The 27,219-nt window shown below is 49.9% G+C and overlaps 1 protein-coding gene across 2 annotated transcripts in view; it reads left to right on the forward strand.

Annotated features, from left to right (window-relative positions):
* The first annotated feature begins 2,283 nt into the window (after positions 1 to 2,283).
* The window catches only part of LOC123163216 (uncharacterized), a 30,733-nt gene continuing 5,797 nt past the window's right edge, over positions 2,284 to 27,219 (forward strand). Inside the window, exons 1-3 of one of the 2 annotated variants that reach the window (XM_044580957.1) lie at positions 2,284 to 2,481; positions 2,876 to 3,191; positions 3,989 to 4,074. In XM_044580957.1, coding sequence (XP_044436892.1) covers positions 2,996 to 3,191; positions 3,989 to 4,074 — 282 coding nt within the window. In that variant the 5' untranslated portion in view covers positions 2,284 to 2,481; positions 2,876 to 2,995. Of the gene's footprint in view, positions 2,579 to 2,875; positions 3,192 to 3,988; positions 4,075 to 27,219 lie in introns of both variants that reach the window. The other variant, XM_044580956.1, reaches the window with a different exon arrangement.

The following is a 27,219-nucleotide window of genomic DNA, read 5'->3' on the forward strand; positions in this document are numbered from 1 at the left end:
CCTCTCTTTCCTTTCCCCTTCCCTCTTCCTAGTTGGACTAGGAAAGGGGAGTCCTACTCCTACTAGGAGGAGGACTCCCCCCTCCTTGGCGCGCCCCAAAGTGCTGGCCGGCCTCCCCCCTTGCTCCTTTATATACGGGGGCAGGGGGCACCTTTAGACACAACAATTGATCTCTTGATCTCTTAGCCGTGTGCGGTGCCCCCCTCCACCATAGTCCTCCTCGATAATATTGTAGCGGTGCTTAGGCGAAGCCCTGCGACGATAGAACATCAAGATCGTCACCACACCGTCGTGCTGACGGAATTCCCCCTCGACACTCGGTTGGATCGGAGTTCGAGGGACGTCATCGAGCTGAACGTGTGCTAGAACTCGGAGGTGCCGTAGTTTCGGTGCTTGATCGGTCGGGCCGTGAAGACGTATGACTACATCAACCGCGTTGTTCTAACGCTTCCGCTTTCGGTCTACGAGGGTACGTGGACAACACTCTCCCCTCTCGTTGCTATGCATCACCATGATCTTGCGTGTGCGTAGGATTTTTTTTTTGAAATTACTACGTTCCCCAACAAGCAGGGCTTGGGGCCCACTTGTCAGTGAGAGGGGTGGTTAATTAGTGCTAACTAAGTGTGCCACATCGGCGGCTTAACGCCAGCGACCACGGTACATGGCGGAGACTCACCGGAATTCTTCCTCCAGTGACCATTTGTCGCGCGGGTGAGTTCTGCATGAAGCTAAAGCTTGTGCGTGTCTGGCTGTGCAAGCGGGGGGAGCTGGGGTGGACCAGGCTCGTTGGAATCGAGCTCGTGGCGGTGACTAACGTTTGGACAAGCACGAGGCAGGTGGCTAGGGGGCCAACTGAGGGTCTAGGAGGCACCATGGGAGTGCCATGAGCACTCCGGTGCGGCGGGTTTTAGCGGAGGAGCTCATGAGCGTGAGGCTCATAGAGCACGGCAGCGGCCGGAGCTCGGCAGGGTGTGGGAGCTAGCTAGAGTGCGAGTTAGACCTTGAGGAGAGAGGGAAAAGACGGAGGAGCTCACTAGGAGTCTATTGGAGGGCTCAATGGGCTCGGGGACGACCGAATGGCGACAGAGCATTGCCGGCGATCTGGGGGGGCCTAAGGTTGAAGACGACGACATAGGCAACGCTCGTGGGCATCCGACGTCTCTTGACTCAATGGAGAGGATCAGGAGGTCGTTGCGGAGCTTAGGGACACGTCGGCGAGGCGAGGCAACTACGGTGGGTGCGTCGAACGATGTCGGTGGTGATGGTGGCGCTCGAGCATGAGGTGCAGAGCGAGATAGAGGAGGGGATGAGGACGAGAGGGTCCGGGATGGTACGTGGTGTCGTCCAGACGCATCGGGGAAGGGCAGGCATGCAGGGAGAGAGGAGGTGGCCACGGGCGCGTGTGTGCGCTCGGCGAGCACGCGTTCAGCGTCCTTCTGGCGAGAGGAGGGAGATGACTGGCAAGTTGGGCCAGGCCGGGTGCCACAGTGTTGGGTCGGCTAGGCTGGGCAGGCAAGTCGCTCTCTCTTTTTTCTAGTTCTCTCTGTTTTCTATTTGCTATTCTGTTTTGTATTCAAATTACAAATCAAAACACTTTGGTTAATTCTATAAATTTTTGTGGGGCATATTTGAATTATTTTTAAACCACACAACAAATTCCAGAATATTTGGAGCAACCAATATTTAATGGTAAATTTTAACCTTCAACTCAAATACAATATGATTTAAATTCAGTGCCCAAATTATTGCTTAAAAATGTTCATTATTTTTGGTCTGGATCAAAACCATTGCCAAAAAAAAAATCAAATATCAATGAAGAGCATTTTGGGTTCATTGAATGCAATATTTTTTGTTGGACCTATTTGAATTTCAAAGTGCTAGGATTTGATCACCCTCATTTCAAGTTTTAAGGAAAAATTAACATGATGTATGGATGCAATGAATCTATTTACAATCACTTATTTGAGGGTTGTAACAGATTTCAAGCCTGTTCGGAGTGGGGTGATGCTCCAACCGATGCTGCTTCAACGATTTTTAGATCTCGTCTCAAAGGGCGAGTGGCTATTGCGGTCCTCAAAAGTTCAAAGCATGATATGGCGAAAGCGTTCGCAGGTTTCATCTTTCTTTACTGTTGGTTGATTTCAATTTTAATCTTAGGTGGACAGTGTACAATTAGATGAAGAAGAAGATTAGTATGTTTGTTAATATAATTTTATTTTGTAGGGGTCATCCTACGCCCTGGCTTTTTTTTTCTCGATATTAATCCGATCTAAAATGCCCAATCTTTATTATTAGAAAAAAAAAGAAAAGAAAAGTTATTTGATATATTCTCAGGGAGGTGCTTCGTAGAAAATTCCACCGCTTTGTGCACTACGACCTTCAAGTTTGGTACTATCGCGTCCGCTTCCTTGCTGTTTCTCACGGAGAATCTTACCCCTTCCAAGCCTTCCCGTGAGAGGAAAGTTGCAAACGCGGATTTAGGTAGGGCTTCTTCTTCTTGTTCCCTTTGCGCTGACGATTTCTCGCATCGTTTGTTCATCTCTTGGGTCTTCTTGATCTGGAATTCGGCTTTCTCGTGGTGAGTTTTTCTTGACCCTTTACATTTTTCTCGGTATTCTGTTCGACTAGATCGGTGGGGGATTTTGCTTGGGGTCTCGGCCTTTGCTCAAATTAGTGCTTGAGATTTGAGATGTTGCCATGCGTCTCGGTGAGACGCACTTTGGTAGGGATTTATTGGATTTTTGGGGGTCGATTTTCAGGCACACTGTTTGGAATACAATTAGATTTCCACGAATTTGTACCGAATTAGTGGTTCCACCGGGAATTGCCATAGGCTGTTCCCATTCTGATTATAATTTTCTTTGTGTAATTTCAGACTCCGTATGCCAATTCTACCTGTTTTGTGAGGTTGTATGCAAACGCTACCTAGCTATTGAAACTATCGACGGACATTATTGTACGGGCTAAAATCTGGACTAGAGGACATTTGCGGCGGATGGACAGGAGCGAGGAAGAGACGATCATGAGTGATTCAGACCCTCTCCTCGATAGGAAAGATCAGTCAGGCTCATTGCTCCAGCTCTCGCCACCACAGCCGGCAACCGTGACCGTGCTGGAGATTGAGGATGAGGAGACCGATGGTTCTTATGCCGCATGCTGCCGCATTTGCCTTGAGGCTGAGTCGGAGATAGGTGACAATCTTATGCATTGGAGATGCTATTTTGTTGTGTTGATGATCATCCTATGTATAGGGGATACAGTTTTTGTTGTGTCAATTTGATTGCTTTAGTTCAATTTGGTAATGATTTTGTCTATGGCTACTTTGCTTCTTGTCTGACTGCAGCAAGTAGAAGAAAGTGTGTGGTTACATGTACTCAGTTGTTTGGCATCTTTCAACTAATCCAAAATCTCTTTGTGATCTTTGCTCTGTAATGGAACCCAATAGGCAAAGCTTAGGTCATAGGATGTGTGCCAGTAGATTAGGGTAGCATTGAATTGTACACCTAATTAATACTTAATTTAATATAAGTAGTTAACTAGACTAAACTTTTTTTATCATAGTACTTGATAAATTAAGCGGGCGAGCGGCGGGAATCGAACCCGTAGTGCTAGCAGTTTTTTTGTTTTTGTTTTGTTTTGCAGCACTTGCTTTAGTTGAAGGTTTGCATCATCAATAGGACAAGAGAAGGTCCATGATCACATTGCGATGTCTGAAGCCTAAAGCTAACACTAAACGAACTGGTTCAAGTTCTAGCAGGAATAAGTATAATTTTTGCATGATTATGTTTTAGTAGACCTAATAGTGTAATTTGTTTCAACTGTTTAGTCTTCAGGCTGTAGATTAGGCCAACAGGCCAATACTGCTTTTTATAGTTAGGGTTGTAGTTATTATATGGAAAACACGTACTGGTTGGGCGCTACAGTTTGTCCATTTCAGGTCAACAATTTCTAAGCTTCCATATTTTAATGTGACTCCTTTTTTATGCAGGTGATGAGCTAATATCACCTTGCATGTGCAAGGGAACTCAGCAGTTTGTTCACCGTTCATGCCTAGACCATTGGAGGTCTGTGAAGGTACTGTCCCTTCTAGTGTTGCGTTTTCCATATGATTTTCGGATGGAATTGGTTCCTATCTATCTTACAATATACTAGTAACATTTGCACGTGCAATGCCCTAATTATCAGGAAATATACTAATGAAACTTTAGGTTATAGAGTTGATTTAGTTGAAGAGTCTTGGTCATCGACGGTTCCATTTCGAGGAGTCCAACGAGCAATCCCCCCCAGCCCTCGTGCACCTAGACCACGTCCTCTGCACTCCTGACTGGGAGGACCTGCACGGGGAATGTCACCTTCGATGCCTCGCCTCCGTCGTTTCCGATCACAACCCCTTGCCGCTTGATTGCAAACCGGTGCCGCTGGGCCATCGACGGTTCCATTTCGAGGAGTTCTGGACGCGGTTGGACGGGTTACACGATATCGTGGCGGCCGCCTGGCATTCTGTCCACGACGACGACCCTTCCGGCGGCTCATGTGACGCATGCAATTTACCGCGCGCAAGCTTACTAGCTAGAGCTTGAGGACAATCGACAATGTCCGCCTCAAGCTCGCGATCTCCAGGGAGCTCCCCAGGCTGGACACGGCGCAGGAGTGCTGGCTCCTGTCCCCGCATGATGACTGGCTCCGGCGGCAGATCAAGGCTTCATATCTTGGCCTCGCCTCCCTTGAGCACACCATAGCCCAACAGCGCGCTCGTCTTGCGTCCCTCAAGGACAGTGATGCCAACACATCTTTCTTCCACCGGCAATGCACGTGCTGGTGACAGAAGAATCGGATCCACATCCTCACTGTGGACGGCGCCTCGATCTCTGTCCCCTGCGACATGGTGGCCTCGGCATACACACAGTTCGACGTCCTGCTCGGCTGCGAGACGCCTCGCGAGTGCGGTCTCGACCTCTTCGCGCTAATCACGCCCACAAACCTCGACGACCTCGACGCCCCTTTCGACGCCGAGGAAATTTGACAGGCGGTGAAACACCTCCCCTCATGGAAAGCTCCCGGCCCGGACGACTTCACCGCCAAATTCTTGTGCGCGTGTTGGTCCATCGTCCGACAGGATTTCGTCGACGTCTTCCAGCGGCTTTACGAGATGCGTGGTCGGGGCTTTTGCTCCCTCAACCAGGCGCTCCTCACCTTGCTCCCGACGCGCAGACGCTAGTGGCCTAGCCGACTTTAGGCCCATAAGCCTAATTCACCTCGTCGCCAAAATCTTTGCCAAGGTCCTGTCGCTCCGCCTCGCGCCAAAGCTCTATAGCCTCGTCAGCACGTGCCAGAACACATTCATCCCCAGCCGCAGCCCGCACGACAATTTCGTCCTCGTGCACTAGTCGTGTGCCTTCTGCACCAGCTCGGCGCCCCTCGCGTCCTCCGGAAGTTGGACTTGGCTCGCGCTTTTGACACCATTAGTTGGCCGTTCCTCTTCGATGTCCTCCGCCAGTACGACTTCGGCTCCCGCTTCTTGGACTAGCTGGCCATCTTGCTCCCCTCGGCTAGTACGAAGGTGCTCATCAACAAAGACCCCGGCCCCACCATCTGGCACAGGTGTGGCCTCCGCCAGGGCGACCCCGTGTCGCCACAACTCTTCGTCCTCGCCGTTGACACGCTGGGCCGCCTCCTCCGCCGCGCGACGGGATTGGGCGTCCTGCAGTGGCTGCACCCCCGGCCCTGGTCCCCTCTGTCTCCTCTATGCCAATGACGTGATCCTCTACTGCTACCCCACCATTGGCAACATCACAGCTGTCAAGAGCATCCTACTGCTCTTCGGCCGCGCATCAGGCCTCTAGGTTAACTTCTCGAAAAGCTCCACCACCCTGATCCGGTGCTCTGCCGATGATGCCACGCCCGCTGTCAACCTGCTGGGCTGCCCCCTAGCCGAGTTCCTGATCACCTATTTGGGCATCCCCCTGACGCCACACCGCCCCACGGTCGCACAATTGCAGCTCGTCGTCGACAAAACGGCCGGCATGCTACCCACCTGGAAGGCGCATCTCATGAACAAGGCCGGCCGCCTCGCGTTTGTCAAGGCCATCCTAAGCAAGGTCCCGATCCACCAGCTCCTCGCTCTAGTGCCCCCAACAAGACCATCAAGGCACTCGAGAAGATTCAGTGAGGCTTCTTGTGGGCCGGGCGCGCGGAAGCAAATGGCGGGCATTGCCATGTTAATTGGCAATGCGTTGCTAGCCCGCTCTCGCTTGGCGGCCTCGGCGTGCGTGATCTCGCTCGGACCAGCCTCGCGCTCCACACCCGATGGTTGTGGTTCAGCTGCACGGACAACACCAGAGCGTGGGCTGGCCTCGACCTGCAGTTCACCGCTGAGGAGCGCGCATTCTTCTTCGCATCCACCACCATGCAAATCGGAAATGGCATGGAGGCCTTCTTCTGGGAAGACCGATGGATCGACGGGCGCTTCGTTGGCGAGATCGCTCCGCTCCTATATGCATGCATTCCCAAGCGCCGCCGCAAGCTTAGGACCGTCGCCCATGGATTATAGGCCAACCGATGGGCACGGGACATACATGGCACGATTGGCATCCATGAGATCGGGCAATACTTATAGCTCTGGCACACAATCAGCCGCACGACCCTTTCTGCTGAGCCAGACCGCCTCTCCTGGAAGTGGAACCCCCGCGGCGTCTACTCCGCCAAATCGGCCTACATCGCCACCTTCAATGGCTCCACGGACTGCGACACATGGAAGCTCACCTGGAAGAACTGGGCGCCCCCGCGCGTCCGATTCTTCCATTGGCTCGCCCACCTGGACCGGTGTTGGACGGCCGACCGCCTCGCCTGCCGCGGCCTACAACACCCCGTGCGATGCCACCTCTTCGAGCAGGACCCCGAGACCGTGCACCACCTCATCCTCGCTTGCCCCTTCGCCCGGTAGATCTGGTACGAGGTGCTGCACTGGCTCCGACTCTCCTGCGCCCCGCCCGACAGCGAGACTTCTCTCAATGACTGGTGGCACATGGCGTGGCAGCACACTCCCAAACCCATGCGCAAGGGCCTTGCCTCCACGGCCCTCCTCGTCCCAGGGATGATTTGGAAGCACCGCAACGATTGTGTCTTCAACCGAGGACGGCCCTCAGCGAATGACCTGCTCATGAAGATCAAGGATGAGGCCGCCCTCTGGGCCAGAGCCGGCGCTCTAGGGCTTCGCGCCATCGTACCACAAACTTGGGACGTTCACTGATGTGCTATTGGGCACTGTAACTGCCTCCTAGGAGGATTGTAACTGAAACTCTCTTTCCAAAGCAATGAAATGCAAGCTCTCTTGCGTTTTCTCGAAAAAAAAGTCTTGGTCATGAAGTCTGTTAAGTTATAGAGTATGTAGTCGGACTAGAGTGGCCAAGAAAGAAGTGCTCATCGTGTGCATTTGTCATGTCTTAGTTATTACATGGTGAATGAGCTACATATACTCTCTCTCTCTCAAAATACTTCACATAATAGTTTTGTCTTAAGTTATATTTTGTGAAATATGACCAAGTTTTTTTTTGAACCGGGCATAACCCCTTTCCATTACTTAACATAACGGAAATACAACGTCTGATTTTTAAAGGAAGCTGGAAAGGGGAAAGCGAGTTCAAGATACCACTGGGAAGCCCACCGTGAGCACTCGTCATCGAGCAGCTCACTATGGGACGAAAACCCAGTGCCATCTAAAACCAACTATCCTAACCAGCACGAACCAAGGTACCAGCATAAAGTCTCCAAAACGGGGAAAGCTCACATGATGAGCAGACAGCAAAAGCCCACGCAGGGGTAAAGATCAAAGTCTAACATAACAGTTGGGGAGGTAGGATGCTACTGATGAAGATAGTACAGCAGCAACTCATCAGTCCATCGCTGGTTCAGCTGCGGCCGCACAGATCCTCATCATGGTAGCCGCATTGGTCTTCAGCATCTTGGCGCCGCGCTCCATTGCCTCGCGATCAACTCCATCCATCAGACCTGCCCAATAATTCAGATATCCACATGCAGAAAAAACCACATCAAAAGGAGTTTTTAGCTTCTTATGTTCGAATGTGGCCCGATTACGACTCCACATAGCCCAGCATATTGCAGCAAGGCCAAAGGTATATAACTTAGATCCATCCGGTAAGAAGACATAGCACCAGGAGAAATATTGCCACAAATTGTCAGGACATAAATCCGTGCCCAGGACACACCCAACAGTTCTCCAGACTACCCTGGCAACTGGGCAGGTGAAGAAAAGGTGTTGCGAGGTTTCTCTATCTGTGCAGAAGGAACATTTCGGGTTTCCAGCCCAGTTTCGTCTTTTCATAACATCGCGTGTCAGCACAGCATCCTGGAATAATTGCCATAAGAATATCTGAATCTTAAGAGGTAGTTTAGCTTTCCATATCCATCTATAGTCACAACCAGCTAGATGCTTTTCCAAGTATGCATACACAGATTTAGTTGTTAAGCGCTTACTCTTCCCAAGGTTCCAGCTCACTTGATCCGGCTCGTTAGAGAGTACCCAGGATTCAGCCGCCCGCTTGACTTCCCCCCACTGATCCATCAGCGGAGGGTGTAGGCGTCTCCTGAAGAAATCTATGCTAACATTGTTTTTGAACTTGGCAACTGTAATCTCCTGCTCATTACATACGCTGTAAAGCTCGGGGAATCTATCCCGTAAGGGAGAGTTATTATCAATGTTAGATAGTATTCCTTAACTTCCATAATGGCTTTTCAGATCGGCGAATCTCCAAATCTACTTCTCACCAAAGTTATAGTATCTTTTTCAAGTACCTGGCTCAAATTACATCCTGCCACAACCCTTGTTGTGTCTCGAGTTTCCACCACCATTTAGTAAGTAAGCTAATATTATGCTTACGGAGATCTTTCACCCCCAAATCCCCTTTGTCCTTCGATCTACAGATTCTGGTCCATTTCACAAGATGATAACGTTTCCTGCCGTTGGTTTCTTGCCAGAAAAACTTTGTGCGATGTCTATCAAGTTTGTAGATCACCATCTTAGGAAGCAAAAACATAGCCATGTAGTAATAAACAATGCTAGAAAGGGAGGAATTTAGGAGTACAAGTCTTCCTCCCGAGGATGCAGCGTTCCCAATCCTGTTTCACAACATTTGAGGAATTTGTCATCTACAAAACTCCAGTCCAGGCTACGCAAGGTGGAGTAGCTTACCGACACTCCCAAGTATTTCATCGGGAAGTGCCCAATTTGACAGTTGAAAAGATCAGCATAGGAAGCTAGTACATTATCATCTCCTCCCACACACAGGATTTCACTCTTAAGGAAGTTTATCTTTAGACCAGACATGAGTTCAAAAATATATAAGAGGAGCTTCAAGTTAACAGCAGCCTCCTCCTCATGTTCAAAACAGATGACTGTGTCGTCAGCATATTGGAGGATGGCTATGCCATTCTCAATGAGGTCTGGAGCTAGTCCAGTAATCATTTTTTCCTTTTGAGCATTGCGAATCATCTTAGACAGAGCTTCCACAGCGAGGTTAAATAAAAATGGGGAATGGGAGTCACCTTGGTGAACGCCTTTGTAGCTCTGAAAGTAAGGTCCCATCTCATTATTTAGCTTAATGCTGACTGTACCATTACTGAGGATTTTTTTCACCCAGCCACACCAAGTAGTCCCAAACCCTCGATTACTATGGCATCGAGGAGGAAATCCCAGTTTATCTTGTCATAGGCTTTTTCAAAATCTAGCTTAAGTACCATGCCAATCTTTTTCTTTTGATGAGTGTGGTGTAGCACCTCATGGAGAGTGAGGATCCCATCCATGATATTCCTGTGCTTAATGAAAGCATTCTGGTGTTTGCTGATAAGCTTGTCAGCAAAAATAGCTACTCTGTTATCCATCACCTTAGTGATCAATTTATAAGGGCATCGAAGGAGACAATATAGGATAAGAAATATCACATTCACAGTATCAAATCAATATCATTAGATCCATAATCTAATATATTTTATTGTATTTATTTGGTATTGAAGATCAGAGTGAGTTCATATAAAAATGAGAAATGAGATAACGACAACAAAAACAACATTAAGCATACAAGCACATGTATACCAATAATTAAAACTGCTGTGTGCTCTGCTTATACATCTCTGTAAGTGCTATGAGATACCACTATCAAATCTCTTCTGTGTTCACAAGACATCTCAGTACATGCCCACGGACTGAACAAAAAACTGTTGGTGCTCCGTTTCACAATCATTGTGACATGTACGGCTTCATGTGCACATACACCTTGAAAGGTAAAGAATGTAGATTCTGTTTCCCAAAAATCAAGAAGACAATGATCCCAAAAATGGAAGGTCCAGAAAGTGAATATATATATATATATATATATATATATATAGTCCTTTTTAGATAAAGTTGTGTTCTTGTAGATAATTTGCTCACTGCAACTCAGAACTGTGTAGAGCGAATCTCGGAGCACATCAATGATCTGTCCACATGTTCCCAACTTCCCATTCGAAAAGTAGAAAAGAACACCACATATCCCCAATCATGGAAAAAGGAAAAACACATATTCTTTGCTGGAAACTATTGTGCAATGTAGACCAAATTCGTCCGCTGGGCAGAATTTTTTTCCACAAGTTTCATTTGAGTGTAGGTACAAACAATAGGAATTCAATTTCTCACTATCTTCTTTTGTAAGTTCAGTGAAGTAGAACGAACAATTATTAGGGGATTAAAAATGAAAACACCCTTATTGGGATGTTCATCTAAAAAAACAGAAGTACGCACCAATGTGGTTGTAAGCTGCATTTCTGACAATTAAAAGTGCACCTTGTCGAAAATGTTTTATCTTAACCAAGCTAAAAATTCGGTGAAGTGGTATAGAAATAGCTATCGCATAGTACTACTTGCTCCCATCTCCAATTGGACCAAATATATGCATGTCTTCAGAGGCACATCGGTATGCCTTCTCATTGGTATGTGACTCGTTTGGCCCAGTACTTCGCTTACGAAAGCCATGCTCATTAATGCTATACTCACCAAATGCTCTACTCTTTATTCCCCCATAGACATCTTCAAGGGAGAAAAAACATAACACAAACAGTTACACATCTAACCATGTTTAAATTCACAGATGCACCAAAGACTAAAACAAAGCTCAATGAACGCTAAACAATCTTTTTTCTTTCAAAAAAGGTATTGTTCCACAACTAACGTCGGCATGAAGAATTGAAGATAGAATGATGACGTGTGTTTACCACATAGGAATCGTAGGTATCCTTCTGGAAAGCAACCCTGGTACTGATGCTACCTTTGTCAGTGTCACCGAACAAGGGTTGCAGCTTCTTCAAATCCAGTAGCCCCGCCACGAGGGCTCACTCGCGATCGGCTGCAAATGTCCTACATGGTTCACAGGCTGAGAGAACCCTATGGACATATCGGTTGCCAGATTACATCAATGACAAGCAATTTTCGCCTGCAGAAGTTGGGTTTACCAAGAGGCTTGGGCAAACATGATTTTTTCCCTAAATAAATAGAAGAGAGCTCCTTCGATTTCATCAATTCGAAACTACGGTTTTACAAACTACGAAAGCAGGAAAAATGAAGCAGTGGAAGGCGTTGGGCAAACCTGATTATGCGTGCCAATCACGAACACAACAAATCAATATGCAAATAATGAGGAAAAATATAAAATGATAATCATCTATCTTGTCTTTTGAATGCCCGATTCTTTAATCTATTTCAATTTCGGAACAAATCAGGCAACTGGCAAAATGCGTTTGGCGCTGCGGGACCACCTCGATCTGCTTGTCGAAGGGATTGCTCAGCCAGCGCATCGGGGCATAGGAGTGGTCGTGAGGTCTGGCCTAGAGAACGAGGAGAACGACGGTGATGTTCTGGTGCTAGCGAGCTCACCGGGAGTGACTCTCTAACCCTTCTCAACAAATGGATCTGGATGGGTGTGGCGGAGGATGTGAAAGGGCACAACGGGGTGGTGCCACCAGTAGGGGGAGGAGGCAGTGGTGGCAGTGAGGTTGAGGGCGACGTGCTCTAGTCTGTCTAAGAGCACGTTCAATGGTGCACATGAATGTCACGGGGCCGGTGATAGTGCTCGGTGCGCTTTAATGTGGGGAGCGTGGCGAACTTTGAACTCGAGGCGACATATGGGCTCGCCCCGGACGGTGATCCGCAAGCGATGTGTCGGCATTTGTGGTGTGAGGGGAGAAAGGAGCGTGAAAGGAATTGAGAAAATTATGGGAGGTCTTTAGGTATCTTGCTTGTTAGGCTGACATCATTTGACTGTGGAGATGTGAAACTAGAACCAATGGCAGTGGTGGGTAATTAGGACGTTAACAATGATGAGGTGCTCACCATTGGGACGATATGAATTGTTGGATTAACACAGATGTATGGCCGAGACACCTCACCATTCGGACGATATGGATTGTTGGATTAACACAGATGTATGGCCGAGATCAATTGGGTCTGTCCCTTTGGGTCTTATTATTATATTGGTATAATAGATATAGATGCTCTGAGACACTTATCTGAAGCAATTATAGGTTGTGTAGTTTGCTTTCCACTGCTAGTGTAAGAATATTAGCATATCACATGCGATCAGGTAGGATTGTTTCCTTCCTAGCTAACTCTACTGGTCTATCTCTTCTTTTAATTACGAGATATGATCTTGGAAGACAAGTCTAGGTCGATTTGTACTGTGTATATATGTCCCCAACATACATGAATACGATGCGCTGCATATTCTCCAAATCTTACCAGTCCACATGGTATCCGCAACCATGTCACCACCACCCTTGATTTCGTCGAGTTGAATTTCTCCATCTGTTAGACCTTCAACCTCACCTAACGCAAGCTTGGCCTCACCAACCATGTCAACGGCTCCGTTGATGGCGCCATGATGCTTGGTGACGTTAAGTGGACTCAGATCGATTGCTAACACAACCGAGCACGTGTGAACCGCTATCACCTCCCTCTTCCTCGACAATCATCTCCAACGCGCCATTTTCACTAAACGAGAGTTCCACAATCTCGTCCAAGGTGATTTGTTCATCACCGCGTTCTTCGGTCGTTTCAAGTGTCTTGCTGAGACCCTGCGTGACTCGGGCTCCCCTGTTGTCGACCAGGACATGCTGCTCGCCTTCATCAATGGGCTCAACGGCAACTTCGACCACTATCAACCTGACCAACCTCACCTTTGCTTGTGCCCGCGGCACCCTGCTCTAGTAAGAACCTCGCCTTGCCCATGGCGCTCACCATGTGCAGTGACCCTTGTCGCTAATCGCTCTTGCCATGCGCCCACTGCTTCGCCTGCTTCCTATCCCATCGCGCCTTCCTCTTGTGATTGCGGCAAGTGAGAGAAGAAGAAACCATCCCAAACTACGTTCGGCTCCAACCCGGCAGCTCCTGACACGTGAACTGCTCCAACGCCAGCGTGGATCACTGATGCCTACCCACCATCTTACATGTTCCACGCATGGCCACCCAACAGGCACGTTCCAGGTGCCATTCTACTCGGGCCTTGTCCCGACGTCTCTTTTCCACACGGCCATGACACGCAACTAGGACAGCAGGGCTTTGCCTTCGCTCCTCCCTACTAGGGTTATGGTCCTTCACCACCACAAGCCCAACCAACGGCATGGGACCAGACACAAGCATGGGACCAGACACAACTTCACGCCGCCCTCAACAACCTCTCCCTTCAAGGCGGTGGGTCCAACTGGTCCTTTGGCACCTCGCATATGGCAAACAATCCCGGTATCCTCTCTCACTCCACATTCTTTTCCACCCCTAGCTTCATCGTTGCTAATGCCGTCTCCCTTCCGATCACCCATACCGGTACCACCTCCCTTCCCATTTGTTCTTTTCTACTTCACCTTCACAATGTCGTCATCACTCATAATCTTATTAAAAGTTGATTTTTGTTTGTTACTTCACTCCTGAGAATCCTGCCATCGTTAAAATTTGACAAATATGTTTTTTCTATTATGGACTTGCATACACGATCAGTGATTCTCCTATGTGATTGCCCTGACGAACTTTATGCCCTCGTGTACGGGCCTCAGTCTCTTCTTGCTAGCACCTCCGAGCTTTGACTTCAACGACTTGGGCTTCCAGGACATGACGCCCTCTCGAAAACGATTTGTCTTTCGAGTTCTCTTATAATAAGATCTCGTCTATGAAATGTCATGCTTGTAGATTGGGAAGCACGTTCATTCACCCTTTAAACAATCAGATTCTCAAGCTAGTTTTCCCTCTGCTCTTATGTGTTGTGATGTATAGACATCACTTATAAAGAGTGTTCTGGGTTTCCAATATGTTTTTTCTCGAGAAAATGCAAAAGAATTTGTGTTTCATTTCATTGAACAGGAAGACATCAGGGGTACAACCTCCAGAAAGGAGGGACACGCAGTGAACTCGCCTGCTGGGTCAGCCGTTTCGGCTGTCATACAGTGAATTTGCTTGCTGACAATGACATGTACCTAGGGTAGGGTCGTGGGCCTGACCTATATGCCCTACCCAAGGACACCACATAAGAAGCCAAGGCCTACGAAGATAGAAAGGGGATATCGACTGGAATCATCACATAGTGTAATCCACTCGACAGTAGATCCACTCGGATACCCCAATTCGACTCAACCGTCATCATTCACTCGGAGTACAAGAAGCCACTCGAAGCACAGAAGACCTAGGGTCACCTCTAGATAGCAACGGCCGGTCATTCACCCCACCATCTTAAAGATAATTAAACGCGAGTGTTATCAGAAACGTTCGTGACATTATACTCTCATTGAACCCTTGCGTAACTGAGGGCTGCGAGGGGTCGGCGTACTCTATACAAGCCACCCCCCCCCTCTTGCACAAGGGTTCGCACTCCCTGTAATTCAACACTCCAATCAACAGAGCCTCCGCGACACCGAGATGTAGGGCTGTTACCTCCTTCGAGAGGGGCCTGACCTCGTAAATCCGAGTGTACAACCTCGCCGTAGCTAGGCACTGCCCTCTCCTACGTACCCCCCATCTCTACTGTCAGATCCGTTCCCACGACAGTTGGCGCCCACTGTTGGGCTGGCGTCTAAGCAACTTTCGAGGAGGTTGCAATCTTCGATCTCCATCGACATGGTTTCCGGCGGTGGATTCTCTGGGCCCCGAGATCTGTCTCGACGCGCTCACCTTCATCGCCGACGACTCGGCCTGGCTCCAGGAAGCTCCCCTCGACGTCGAGGTGCTCCCCATCCGCGGGGCGGCGCACTTCCACGCGAGTGCCTGCGGCGTCCTCTTGCGTCAGCCGTCGACTCAGTATCGGTCGGCTCCGGTGGCGTCTTCCCTCCCCACTGCTCGCGGTCGCAAGCGATCCGGTCGCTCGCGGCTCCAGCGGTGGGTGAAGCACGCGGTGGCCCGTCAGTCGGCCACTCCTTAGATCGCGGCAATCGAGCCCGATGAATCTCTTTATGGATTGTTTGTTCTGTCGACTGGCCACTCAGATACTCTCTCCGAGTGCGAAAGCAACGACCCTGCGGCGGAAGTCTTCATGGTTGACTCGCAGCGCAACCCATCAGGATTTCCTCGTGGCGGGGGCGATAGCGGTGGTCCATCGCACGACAACGACGAGTACTACCCGCAAGCCCTCACTGCCGAGCAGAGAGAAGAGTTGCAGCACAGGAACGACCAAGCTCTCCAGACCCCCATCGGTGGGGAGACCACCGAGGCTCAAGCTTTGGAGGCTGCGCGCATAGCCCTCTGTTCGAGCGTGCGCGCCTGGAGAATCTTCAGAAGTCACTCAACGACCGCGCCCGCAGGCAACTCCCAAGTTCCAGTCGACGGCAGCGGCAGTTGTTCCTGACTGGACCTCGGGATGAGTGTCAGGTATACCGCACTCCGATCCAAAATGTTGCAGCGGCTGCACGTATTGCGGATTCAATCCAGCTGTCCCGTTCCGAGGCTGGTAGAGGCCTATAGCAGATTCGGGCACTGCTCAGGGCGGTCGGAGAGCAGAATTCGGCTGTTTCCCTGTCGCGCAATAGGATTCATGGCGGACACAGTTCAGTCGGTGCATAGCCCAAGATCGCCTCCGCGGCGTGAAAATCGTGGTTATCGCCAGGACCAGTACCTGGGTCGAGGCCACGGGCAGTTTGACCATCGATACCATCGTGATGACCGCTGTCGAGTGCCCACGCCCCTTACGCGCCCCGTCGGTATGATGACAGGCGCCCGTACGGTGACGAGCAGAGGATTCCAGTCGACCCCCTAGAGCCCGGGTTTGATGCAAGGTCAGTCCTCGTTCAGGGCCTGGTTGACAGAGGCAGGGCTAACAGAAAAGGTTTGGACAGAGATCACCCAAGTGGGGGCAGAGCGTTCGCTCTGGGCCCAAGTGTTTCAGCAGAGCCATTCGAGCTGCTGAGATTCCTCTCAACTTCAGGTTGGCTGCAGGAGTGAGCACGTTTACTGGCGAGTCAAAGCTGGACACATGGTTAGAGGAGTGGCAGTGCAAATTGGTGGAGGAAATGACGAAGTGGCCATGAAGCACCTGCCCTTGATGCTTGAGGACTCGACCAGGGCATGGGTGAACCAGTTGGCCCCAGCTAAGCATATACTGTTGGGAAGACTTAGCCCGAGTGTTTATCAAAACATTCGAAGGCACCTGCAAACGACCAGCTGGACTAACTGAATTGCAGCACTGCGTCCGGAAGCCGAATGAGACCTTGAGGGACTATATCCAACGGTGAACCACACTTCACCATGTGGTGGAAAATGTTTTTGAACACCAAGCAGTGTGCGCCTTTAAGAAAGGCATCAGGTACAGGGAGCTCAACCTGAAGTTTGGTCGCTTCGGGGCCATGACTCTGAACCGAATGATGGAGATAGCCACTCGGTACGCGAATGAAGAAGAAGAAGACCGACTCCGTAATGGCTAAGGGAAGGTCGTCGACCTCGACACTGGGGGCAGGAATTCCAGTCGGAAACAGAAACGCAAAGCTGAAGCCACAGGTCAGGCTGAAGCCGCGGTAGTGAATACACAAGGAAAGTTCAAAGGAAAGCCCAAGGGGCAGTGGGTACCCAAAAAGATGAAGGATCAGTCGGGCCAGGACGTCCTGGATTTACCGTGTGCCATCCACACGAAGAATGATGAAGAAGGTAACTTGATTTTGCCCAAGCACACCACTCGACAGTGCAGATTCCTTATTTAGCAGTTCCGTGAGGGTCAGCGGAGTGAGAAAGGCTCTGACAAGGACGAGGATGAAGAAAAGGCAGAAGATTACCCGAAGGTCAATGCTACTTTAGTGATTTTTGCTGATGTAGAGAGCAAAAGTCGACTGAAAGTCATCAACCCAGAGGTGAACATGGTTGCTCCGGCAACTACAACGTAACTCAAGTGGTCAAAGATTCCTATCACCTTCGACCAGTCAGATCACCCAGCTCACGTTGCTACCTCGGGCGGCAGGCTTTGGTGGTCGACCCAATCGTTGGAGGCACTCGGTTGCGCAAAGTTCTCATGGATGCCGGCAGTGGTTTGAACATTCTGTATGCTGAGACCCTCCAGGGGATGGGCATTCCGATGTCCCGACTCAGTAAAAGCAACATGCAGTTCCACGGAGTCATCCCAGGGAAGAAGGCGAAATCACTCGGGCAGATTGCTTTCGATGTGGTTTTTGGTGATTCGAAGAATTTTCGCAAGGAAAAGTTGACGTTTGAAGTGGTAGATTTTCACAGTGCCTATCATGCTATTCTGGGCAGACCGGCATATGCTTGTTTCATGGCCTGTCCATGTTACGTGTACCTCAAGTTGAAGATGCCCGGGCCCAAAGACGTATTTACGGTCACTGGGAATAGGCAGAGAGCGGAGGAATGCCTCCAGAAGGGATCCAAGATCGCTGATGAGCAAATGACAGTAGTGGAACTGGAAGAGTACAAGAAGAATGCTGATCCGAGTGATTTGCTCCGTTCCAAGAAGCCCGCTTCTGAATCCGCATTTCAATCGGCTGGCAAGATGAAACCAGTTCACATCCACCCGCAAGATCCCACAGCTGCTTCGATCCACATCTCAACGACACTCGGGAGCAAATAGTAAGCCGCACTCATCCAGTTCCTCCGTGAGAACTGGGACATCTTCGCATGAAAACCATCAGACATGCCAGGTGTACCCAAGGGGCTGGCTGAGCACCGTTTGCGTGTCGATTCCAAGGCCAAACCTGTCAAAGAGCATCTCCATCGTTTTGCCGCGGAGAAGAGGAAGGCGATTGGCGAGGAAGTGGCTCGGCTCTTAGCAGCTGAGTTCATACGCGAGATATACCACTCCGAGTGGCTCGGCAACGTCGTCATGGTCCCCCAAGAAGGATAATTCACTCCACATGTGCATTGACTTCAAGCATATCAATCGGGCCTGCCCGAAGGATCATTTTTCGCTCCCTCGCATCGATCAGATAGTCGACTCGACTGTGGGCTGTGAGCGCTTGTCTTTTCTTGATGCGTATTTCCGATACCATCAGATCCGACTGTATGGGCCAGATGAAATAAAAACGGCCTTCATCACCCCATTTGGGTGTTTTTGCTATGTCACCATGCCATTCGGCCTCAAAAACGCTGGCGCCACATTCATGCGCATGATCCAGAAGTGCCTGCTCACTCAGATCAGTCGGAATGTGGAAGCCTATATGGATGATATTGTGGTCAAGTGACGTAAAGGTTCCGACCTGCTGACTGATCTCGTTGAAACCTTTGCCAATTTGAGAAGGTATGTCATTAAGCGGAATCCGTCCAAGTGCACATTCAGAGTACCCGGAGGCAAGGTACTCGGTTTCCTGGTTTCCGAACGAGGGATAGATGCCAATCCCGAGAAGATCGGTGCAATTTTCCGAATGAAACGCCCCGTGTGTGTCCATGACATTAAGAAGCTCACATGTTGCCTCGCTGCAATGAGTCGGTTCATTTCTCGTCTCGGTGAAAAGGCACTGCCTCTTTACCGACTGATGAAAAAGTCCGATAAGTTTGCGTGGACTCCCGAAGCCGAAGCAGCGTTTATGGAGCTTAAAGCCCTGCTTTCCACCCAGCCGGTGCTTGTTGCTCCGAACAGCAAAGAGCCTTTACTCTTATACATTACGGGCACTGGTCAGGTTGTCAGCACAATGCTTACAGTTGAACGAGAAGAAGGCAAGGCTTACAAAGTTCAACAACCAGTGTACTATATATCCGAAGTTCTGACCCCGTTCAAGCAGAGGTATCTGCATTATCAGAAACTTGTTACGGAATTTACTTGACTGCGAAGAAAGTTGCACATTATTTCCAAGACCACTCGATTTCGGTCGTCAGTGATGCTCCGTTATTTGAAACCATGAACAATCGAGATGCAACTGGCTGAGTGGCTAAGTGGCAATTGAACTTCTCCCTCTGGATATCAAGTTTGAAGCGAAGAAGGCGATTAAATCTCAAGCACTCGCAGATTTCTTGGCCGAGTGGATTGAGCAGCAACAATCGACTCAAGTTCACTCGGAGCACTGGACTATGTTCTTCGATGGGTCCAAAATGTTGAATGGTTCCGGTGCCGGAGTGGTCCTGGTTTCTCCAAGGGGTGATAAACTCAGTTATGTCCTTCAGATTCACTTCGATTCCTCCAATAATGAGGCTGAGTATGAAGCACTTCTCTACGGGTTGCGTATGGATATCTCACTCGGCGTCCGTCGCCTGATGGTCTACGGTTGTTAGGAATAAGCAACTTATATTCCCATGAGGCCATAGGCCGATATATATACATGTACAGGTGTGGAACATATGCAGGAAACCCCTTATACAACGGGATAAATACAAAGGGGTACATGACTTATATTATAACTCTAACCCCCCCCCCCCTCAAACTCATGGTGGATGAACAATACTGAGTTTGGAGAGATAAAAGCCATGTTGTGCTCTAGTTTGGGCCTTCGTCAGGAAATCCGCCAACTGTAACTCGGAAGGCACATACTGAAGAGCAATAACCTGATCCTGCACACCAGCGCGCACATAGAAAGCATCAACACCAATATGCTTGGTGAGCTCATGCTTCACAGGATCGCGCACAATGCTAATAGCACCTGTACTGTCAGATAAGAGCAGAGTCGGTGTAGTGACAGAAACACCAAAATCCTGAAGTAACCACCGTAACCAAGTCACCTCTGTCGTCAAAAGAGCCATTGCTCGCAACTCAGCCTCGGCACTCGAACGGGAAACTGCAATCTGTTATTCGTCTTCCAGGCAATGACAGAACCACCAAGAAAAACACAGTAAGCAGAAAGTGAACGGTGATATGAAGGATCACTAGCCCACGTAGCATCCAAATAGGCCTGAAGCTGTAAAGAACTGGAGCGAGGAAAGAATAGACGGTGAGAGATCATGCCTCGAAGATATCGGAGAACACGAAGGAGATGACTATAGTGAACCGATGTGGGAGCAGAGACAAACTGACTCAGAATATGAACCGGATAAGAGATGTCCGGACGAGTGACAGCTAGATAGACAAGACTGCCAACAAGATGACGATAACGCGGTCGGGTTAGGGAGAGGATCACCATCAATAGCACGGAGGTGAACATTGAGCTCCATAGGAGTCTCAACAATGCGCTCGTCAGTAAGAGCAGCACGAGCAAGAAGATCCTGGATATACTTTTCCTGGGATATAAAAAAGCCATCAGAGGTAGAAGAGACTTCAATCCCAAGAAAGTAGCGAAGAGGTCCAAGATCAGACATAAGAAACTGTTCACTAAGACGGGCCTTTACAAAGGCAATATGCTCGGGGTCATCCCCAGTGATGATCATGTCATCAACATAGAGAAGAAGAGTCCGACCATGAGGAGAAAGGTGAATAAACAATGCTGGATCATGAGCACTTGCTGAAAAACCAGCGGCAGTGAGCACAGAGGCAAAACGCTCAAACCAGGCGCGGGGGGCTTGCTTAAGGCCATAGAGAGAGCGACGAAGACGACATACCATGCAATCAGGAACAGAATACCCAGGTGGTGGCTGCATGTACACCTCCTCATGCAGCTCACCATTAAGAAAGGCATTCTTAACATCAAGCTGAGATATAGACCAGTGGCGTGCAGAGGCAACGACAAGAAGTGTACGAACAGTGGTCATATGGGCCACATGAGCAAAAGTCTCGTCATAATCACGACCATGCTCCTGCTGAAAACCACGAGCCACAAGACGAGCTTTGTGACGCTCAAGAGAACCATCAGAGCGAGTCTTAACCTTGTAGACCCACTTACAAGTGATGGGACGGACTCCGGGAGGAAGAGAAACAAGATCCCAGGTACCAGTGCGTTCAAAAGCAGCAATCTCCTCTGCCATCGCAAACTGCCATTCAGGATGAACAACAGCCTGACGATAAGAAGTCGGCTCAAGAACAGCAGCACCAACGGTGGGAAATCCAAAGCGATCAACAGGCGGACGAGGACGAGAACGCAAGCCATAAGTAGGCTGAGAGGAAGATGATGACTCATCCACAGAGGCATCCACAGGTCGTGAACGACGAGTGTAATGCTGAGGAAAAGATGGAACAATAGGAGGAATCGCCAAGGTAGAATCGGGGGGTGGCGACGAACAAGTCACCGGAGATGAAGGTGTAGAATCCGGTGACATGCTAGGCGAGGAGATAGGGGAAGATGGTGGCTGCAAATCGACTAGAGGTGGAGAAGCAGAGGGAGTGGAACGAATAGGCATAGGCTCGACGGGGGTGATAGGTGAGTCAAGAAAAGTGAGGAAAGAGATATCCTCCACTGAAAAAGTCGAGGAAGATGGGCGTGGGTAGAAGGGACGAGACTCATCAAAAGTCACGTCTCGAGAGATACGCATCCGACGACCGATGGGATCCCAACAACGATAGCCCTTATGCTCATCACTGTAGCCTAAGAAGACACACTCAACAGACTGAGCGGTCAGTTTGGTGCGTTCGCGAGGGGCAAGAAGAACATAGCAAACACAACCAAACAAGCGAAGCATCGAATAATCGGGAGAACGATCAAAAAGACGCTTGAAAGGAACACCACCCTGTAGAGCAGCGGAAGGCTGTATATTGATAAGATAGGTGGAGGTGGAGACGGCCTCAGCCCAAAAATGAGGCGGGAGAGAGGCAGCAATCATCAATGCACGAGCCGTCTCAAGAAGATGTCGATGCTTTCGCTCAGCCACACCATTCCGAGCATGAGCACCAGGACAAGAGAATTGAGAGAGAGTTCCTTGCTCAGCAAGAACACCACGCAACATCTTAGAGATATACTCGCCAGCGGAGTCAGCAGGAAAAACACGAATGGGTGAAGAGAACTGAGTATGAACCATGGCAGCAAATCACTTATAAATAGACAACATCTCACTACGAGAAGTCATGAAATAAAGCCATGTGTAACGAGAGAAATCATCTATGAAAATAATAGTATTTATGACCACCTTTCGAAGCGAAAGGAGCCGGACCCCATACATCAGAATGGACTAAATCAAAAGGACGCTTAGACACTGACTCACTATGTGAATATGGTAACTGAATCTGCTTGCCAAGACGACAACCCTGACACTCTAAAGAGACATCTCCTGAGACAGACCCCAGAAGACCTCGACGAACTAAAGACGACAACCAAGAACCACACAGATGACCAAGTCGATGATGCCACTGCTTGAAGGAACCAGTAACGGAGGCGACTGAAGCGGAGGAACTGGCGATGGTGGTGGTAGCGGAAGGAACATGAAGCCAGTCCAACTCCCAAAGACCTTGAGAATCACGGCGGCGAGGGCCAGCCCCAACCAGAGTGTGCGTGCGACGGTCCTAGACAAAACAAGAGTCAACGTCAAGGATGACGCGACAACCAGAATCAGTAAGTTGACCTGCAGAAAACAGATTCATGGTAAGTCGAGGAACATGAGCAACATTAGGAACATAATGAGGAAAGATTGCCTCTACTAGCAACAGAAAGTGGAGTACCATCAGCAGTGAAGACATGAACAGGAGAATCTAGCGATCGAAGAGAGGACAAAGTGGAAGAATGAGAAGACATATGAAAAGAAGCTCCAGAGTCCAGAACCCATGGGGATGTACCTGACTGTGTAGAGGGGATTGCTCAGTGCGGGAAGCATCAGTCACAGAATCAGCAGTACCCGTCGAGAAGAACCTGAAGCCGCGAGCAGACGCTTAAGTCCCAGAATATCCTGCTCAGTCAAAGCAATGGCTGAAGCTGTCGAGGTAGATGACGAAGTCCCTGAAGATGATGATCGCGCCTTGCGCAGGTGTTTCCACTTCGTGTAGCACTGGAACTCAATATGACCATCATTGTTGCAGTAGTCACAATGTGGATGGGGGCGACCTGAGCCTCCAGAAGGAGTGGGCAAGAGCGGCGGAGCACTCGAGCGAGAAGGGGTCGGTGCAGCAGGTGGAGTGGAAGAAGCCCGAGTAGCGAGCACAGAGGGAACCTCCAGCAAACCAGCACCACGTAAGCGAGTCTCCTCAGCACGAATCTTTGAAAGCGCCTCCATGAGAGAAATACGACCACGAGCAAACAACTGAGCACGCCGGGGCTCAAACTCCTTACGGAGCCGAGACAGGAACTCGTAGACGCGATGAAACTCCAAATTGGCCTGGACAGCTTGGCAATAGGGGCAAGAACGACAACCAGCACTGCGGAGAGAATCGAGCTGGCGCCAGATAGCAGAACTCTGTGCATAGAAGTCATCAACAGTAGAGTCACCCTGCTGAAGAGCATGCTCCTGACGGACCACAGAAAGGTATAAGGCATCACCAGAGGGCTCATAGCGCTGACGAAGACGGGTCCACATCTCAAAGACAGTAGGAAGACCCAGAAACTCAGAAGCAAACTGAGGCAGAACACTAGCAGTGAGAACAGCTGCAGCACGAGCATCATCATCAAGCCACTGGGTGTAAACAGACAGAGCACCATGATACGTCTGAAGAGCCTCCTCATAAGCTAAAACCCTCTCATCATAAGCACGATCAGCAGCCTCATCAGCAAGCTTAGCCGCATCCTTGGCAGCCTGATTAGCATTCGTAGGAAGAACCAGTGGAGTCGGCGGAGTAGGGGCAACCGGAGGAACCTGACATGGCGGACAGCAGACCTCGCCAGAAAGAACACCCCAAAGACGGATGCCACGCATGTGAATGCGCATAAAGCCAGTGAACTCGGTGTAGTTAGTACCATCAAAGATCACCGGACAGCGAGGGACAGCAACATAGCCCGATGCAGCAGACATTTTTTTTATCAACAGAATCTGACGAGAGAGCTTCCAATCGGGACAGGATCGGGGAGCGGAAGGCAGTCGATCGACTGAAGACCCGCAGCAGCCGGGGTCGAAATCAGCAGCAGGCGGGGCCGGCTGGAGCAGGGCCTGCGGGAGTCCAGGGCCTGCGGCAAGGGAGCGATCAGGGCCTGCGGGACAAGATCGATCGGCGCCGGCTGGAGCAGGGGTTCGATCGGGAGGTATCGATCAGGGACCTGCGGGACGAGATCGAAGCCGGCGGGAGCAGGAGATTGATCGGGGGCCTGCGAGACGAGATCGAGCGGGGACGCTTCGAGCGGCCCGATTGGAGAGCGATCGGGATGTAGAGACAGATCAAACGCACGAGTTGCAGTGTGCAAAAAATTGACCTAGCTCTAATACCAAGACACTGTCGAGACGAGCTTCAAGTCGTAGCACATTTATAGCGGCATCATCTTTGACGAGTGACTTGGTGGGGTCCAGACCTAGTTCAATTCGTTCTGTTTCTTGCTCGAAGTTCTGACAGAACTCTACACAAAAGAAAAAAAATGATGAGTCAGTAGCGACATGGTCTCCGAAGCTCTTGAGAATTCACTCAGATGAAAAAGGATACCTTCAAGCATGATGTACATCTTCTTTGCAAGGCCCCCAAGTATTCCTCCAGCTCATCCCTCTTTCGGGTGAGTTGGTCCACCTTGTCAGCCAAGAAAATTTTCTCCTCCTTCAGCTGAGCGGCCTCCTTCTTCACCTCCTCAATGACAGTCTTCAGGGCCGCATTCTCCTCTTCGAGTTTGCCGACTGAAGCTAGCTTTTTCTCAGCCGCTTCAGTCTTCTCTCGTGCCACTTTCTGCGCCCCCGCGAGTTTGTTGTCCTTCCTCTCGAACGCCTGCTTCATAGTGTCTAAAGAAATAACATTCTTCAGTCGTGCTTGGAGTTGACGGTTTTCACTACGCACATCTGTTAGAGTGGAATCACTCGGTTCAAAGGACAGAAAAGAAGAAATGACAAAGCACACAGTCAACGAAGTGTTACCTCCCATGGTCTTCACCTCCTCCTGAGCCTGCTTCAAGTTCTTCTTGGCAAGTTCTAGGTCCAGTTGGAGTTGGATCTTCTCCTTCTCCAGAGCAACATACTGAATCCCAAGTTCACAAGATTTCAGAGATAAACAAAAAGACAATTCAGTCGACGAAGAGAAAGACTCTCGAAAGTATTTCCTCTACATTCGAGTGGAGAAGAGCAAATCCAGATTGCTATTATCAAAAGTGTTCTAAGATCACCGCCGAATCAAACATTCGACGGCGGTCTCGGGGACTACACCCAGTGGGTGCACTCAGTGTGCCCCCACTGGACCAATTTTCCACTTGGTACGGCCTGCCTGGCCCGAGTGGAGGAGGAAAAAAAAGGAAAAAGAGAAAACAACTTGTTCTTAGACCCCCGCCGAATCAAGCATTTGACGGCGGTCTCGGGGACTACACCCAGTGGGTGCACTCAGCGTGCCCCCACTGGATAAGTTTCCACTCGGTACGCCCTGACCGATTCGAGTGAAGAGCTCCAAGCAAAAAATATTCTAAGACCCCCGCCGAATCAAACATTCGACGGCGGTCTCGGGGACTACACCCAGTGGGTGCACACAACGTGCCCCCACTAGATCGATTCCCCACTCGGCGCGGCCTGACCGTTTCGAGTGGATGGAATACATAATAAAAAGAAAACACCCAGTGGGTGTACAGATTCAACAGAATCAATACGGAGAAAATCCAATCGGAAATCAACTTACTATCGCACTTACTTGGACATTTGCTTGAAGGGCTGTGCTGGCGTCATAAGCTAACTTGCTGCTCTCATACACCTCCTTCAGGCGCTGCATCATCAAACCGGCCTAGATCATAGCCTCCTTGGCAGCTCCTGATTGGTCCTCTGGGACATGGTGCAGAGTGAACGCGCTTGACGCAGGAGTTGGTGGCGCAGCTGGAGGGATCAACACTTGTGGTTGCCCAGTTGGACCTGAGGCTTGAGCAGTCGACACTAGAGGCTGGGCAGTCGACAGAGGGTCGACGAAGGAAACACCAACTCTAGACGAACCACCTGGCTCTTGAAGAACAGGTTCAGCCGGCGTGTGAGTCGTCTGGCCTGAAGGCACTCTCTTGGTGAAGCTTCGAGAGGTAACCGAGGCCCTGCCCCTTCCTCCTGTGCTCCTCGGAGGCTCCTCCTTGTCATCATCTGGGAGGTGGATAACGTCTGTTGGTGTTGCGGTCACTTGACAGAAATATTTCAGCCGACCATCAGGACAAATTAGCAAGACAAAGTAGAATGTGAGTTGGCCATACTTGCCTGAGAAGTGGTTGCGTCCTCAGTATCCACTTCAGCATGCTCATCGTCAATCTCCATGTGGGACGTTGCAGAGGTAGCAGCGCTGGAGTTCATAATTCCACTCGGTCAGCAGAAGCACGAAGGGCCACATCCAAAAGATAGAAAGTGAAGAGAAGAAAGATACAAATGATACTCATGTTGAAGCAATGGGAGCGGTAACCTTGTTCCTGGGTAAAGCCTTCCGAGGTTTTGGCGCGGCGGTCTTGAGCTGCTTTGCGGTCTTCTCGTCCGGAACAGGAGTGGTCGTCCGAGTGCGCTTGGGGTTCCTGCCACTCGACGCCGGGACCTTGCTCTGGCCTATGCTACGGTCTTGGTTCGCCTTAGAACGGCGTTCAGTGCGAGGAGGTGACTCAACCTCTTCACTGCCGTCCGAGCCTTCACTGTCATCTTCGCTGTCGTCGGCATAGTCCATGTCAGCACTGCCGCCGTCGCTCTCCATTCCTTCAACGGGTTGCTCACCATTCGGTACAGGTGAATTAGTGAACACCTGCAGAACACGAATGTCAAAGTCGGTTGATCTCCAATTCAGTTGCATATCTAAAGCAAAAGATAAAACACTCGACAAGTTATGTCTCACCTCTCCTGGAAGGTGCTCA

This window comes from Triticum aestivum, chromosome 7B (assembly GCF_018294505.1).
Source record: "Triticum aestivum cultivar Chinese Spring chromosome 7B, IWGSC CS RefSeq v2.1, whole genome shotgun sequence".
NCBI lineage: Eukaryota > Viridiplantae > Streptophyta > Magnoliopsida > Poales > Poaceae > Triticum > Triticum aestivum.